The following is a 2829-nucleotide window of genomic DNA, read 5'->3' on the forward strand; positions in this document are numbered from 1 at the left end:
TGCTGACTAGAGTTAACTATACTGTATTGTATATTTGAAAGTGGCTAAGAGAATCTTAAAAGTTCTCATCACAGGAAAAAGCAATTGTAACTATGTGTTAGAGTATGATGGATGTTATCTAGACTTATTGTGATCATTTCACAATATATGCACATATTCAATCGTTATGTTGCACACCTGAAACTAATTTTATATGTTAATTATATCTTAAAAAAAAGACACACCTACAAAAGCAATGAAATTAGTGTATTCGCACTGCCTCTAGAGGTAAATTTTGGGCTAGTTTGATATTTTTCTCTTGTAGTAAATATGGTATTTTCCCTTGACTAGTCTTAAAAGGTTTAGAAAATTTTTATGTTAAATTTTACATAAAAATAATTATATAAAAATTACATTTAGAGATTTATTCGTTGATTTTTTCAATTTAATTAAAATGATTTCAACAAATGCTTCTGTTTTAATCTTAGGTTTAATATAACAATACTAATCGCTTGTCCGCCCTTACTCCCCAACACACACATCAGTCAATTTTAATATGTAATCCTCTGTCATCCTAAACTTTTCCCTCTTAACAGAAGTCCGCTCTAAACAAGTATATAGTTGATTGGATTATTATTTTGTATTTGTAGTTGTTGAAACTTTTGAATTAATTTATCTGCTCCTAGAAACAGCTGCTCTTTTCCAGTTTGATTTGGCTAAATTACTTCTATCAGCTATAAGACAGATTTACTGCATACCCTCAAAAGCACACAAGTTGTTTTTGCAAAACTATGCTTGCTGTGCATATGTACCCATTTATCGGTGTGACTTACTAGGTATTAATTATCTTTTTACTGTCTTCTGTGCCCAGACTGGTACCACGCATATCATGCGCTTCTCTAGGAATCAAGGTCAATGGAAGGGAAAGAAATGTGAACCCAAAATATGTAAACTGGACTTTTTAAAATAGAGATTTCACCTCCTCAAATGCAGGCAATGAGTATTTACAGAGCACCTACTATATGCCAAGGACTCTCTGAGGTGCTTGGATAGAAACAGTAGCCCCTACCCTCATATAGCTTACATTCATTTGGGGAAACGAGATGGTAAAACAAAATGAATAAAAATTAAGGAGTGTTAAACGCTCTGAAGAAAAATAAAGCAATGTAAAGAGACAGACTATATATGTGTGGGAAAGATGGAGATATGAAAAATTAGACAAAAAGGCCAGGGCTGGGAAAATGTCTTCTTTAACAGTATGTTCAACTTTTCCTAAAATCAGCAAGAATTGTCTTTAGTTTTCAATGGAAGACTTCAACATACTGATAATTTAGTCAAAGCTTTTTGTATCATATAACAATAATACAATTGAAACAAAGACTTCCAAAACAAAAACCACTGATGTTTTCAGGTTTCCCACTTATTACTATGATACTGTGAGTTGGCTGATCAGTAAAGACTCAATGCCAATGACAGTTATGGCCCTGGAGTATTTTAGGACTTTCTAGATTCTGGATGCCTCTTGGACTTGAGGAACTATATACCCCCATAGCGATTTCATCTGTCCTTCTGGTATTAAACTGTAGATGGCTCAGTAATTACTAACATAGTATTTTCCACATATGATACATTAAGTAGCTCTAGAGAATGGTAAAAAAAAAAAAAAAAAAAAAGCAGCACAGAAAATTTAATTACTACTGAATTTAAGGGAAAATCTGAATTTAAATAATCAGCGTTATATGATTTTGTTAACACAATTAAGACAATGTTTAAAACTCACTCTGAAGTGTTTCAAGTTCAGCTCTAGTCAATGCATCTTCCTTTTCCTTCAATCTTGTTTCTTTATATTTAGCATAAAACTGCCCAGCATCCTTAAAAAAGAAGTTATAAATAAATTAACATGAAAGTCAATTTGCTTTGTTGGTATCTTCCACATAACTTCATTTTAAAGTAGCATATTCTTTAACAAGTAGTCTTCCTTTGTGTTTATGTTTTCAAATTTTATGAACAGAAGAAACTGTTCTCTATTATTTTTCTCTCTTAGAGAGCCGATGAAAGCCAGACACTGCCTGAGCATGAATTTAAGTACCGTCTTTTCTCTCAGATAAGGAAGGGGGGGTGTATTTTCTCAATACTGTGCTATTGCATGGACAGAAAGCAGAAAAACACATTCGTTTAACTGAATTGAATTATTTGGTATAGTAAATTGTATTACTGTACTAACACTGCTTTCACAGTAGTCTTTTTCCTCCAAAATTTTTTCAAAATTATATGAAAACCTGATTGCAAAACCTATATGACCTTGTAGATATAAGTGAAAGTTGTCGTTCCTCCTTCCACCACACTAAGAAACCAGTTCCCATCACGGAGGGTTGAGGACTGAGGACACACACAGTATACAGACACTCAGGTGTCAAGATGTAGTGGCTGAAGTCTCTATGAGTGGCACATAGGTAAGACCTTAGCAGAGCACTGAAAGCTGACTGGGCCTTCAATAATCACAGATACAGAAACAAATAAGTTGATGCTCTAGGCATATGAAGATCCTGACAATGAAAAAAGCAAAACCAGATCATTTTCACCACTCTTCGACTCAAACTTCATCTTTGCTATAGCAATACTGCTTGTAGCTGCCAAGCCACACTGTGCTATGCTTCCGTGTCTTTGGAGATGCTTTGCCCTCTAGCTAGAATATTTTGCTCCCTTGTCATTATTCTGAAAAACTCCTATTTATCTTTAACAATTCTACTCAAGCATCATCTCCTTTGCAAGTCTTTCTAACCTTCCCCAACACAGTAATTCTTTCTTGTATACTGTTTCTGTATGTATGTATATATTTATTATTTTCAT

The 2829-nt window shown here is 33.7% G+C and overlaps 1 protein-coding gene across 1 annotated transcript in view; it reads right to left on the minus strand.

Annotated features, from left to right (window-relative positions):
• Nucleotides 1–2829, minus strand: part of DNAJC1 (DnaJ heat shock protein family (Hsp40) member C1) — a 205241-nt gene that overhangs the window by 108918 nt on the left and 93494 nt on the right. Inside the window, exon 7 of the mRNA XM_011364405.2 lies at nucleotides 1760–1850. Coding sequence (XP_011362707.1) covers nucleotides 1760–1850 — 91 coding nt within the window. The remainder of the gene's footprint in view (nucleotides 1–1759; nucleotides 1851–2829) is intronic.

This window comes from Pteropus vampyrus, unplaced genomic scaffold, assembly GCF_000151845.1.
Source record: "Pteropus vampyrus isolate Shadow unplaced genomic scaffold, Pvam_2.0 Scaffold96, whole genome shotgun sequence".
NCBI lineage: Eukaryota > Metazoa > Chordata > Mammalia > Chiroptera > Pteropodidae > Pteropus > Pteropus vampyrus.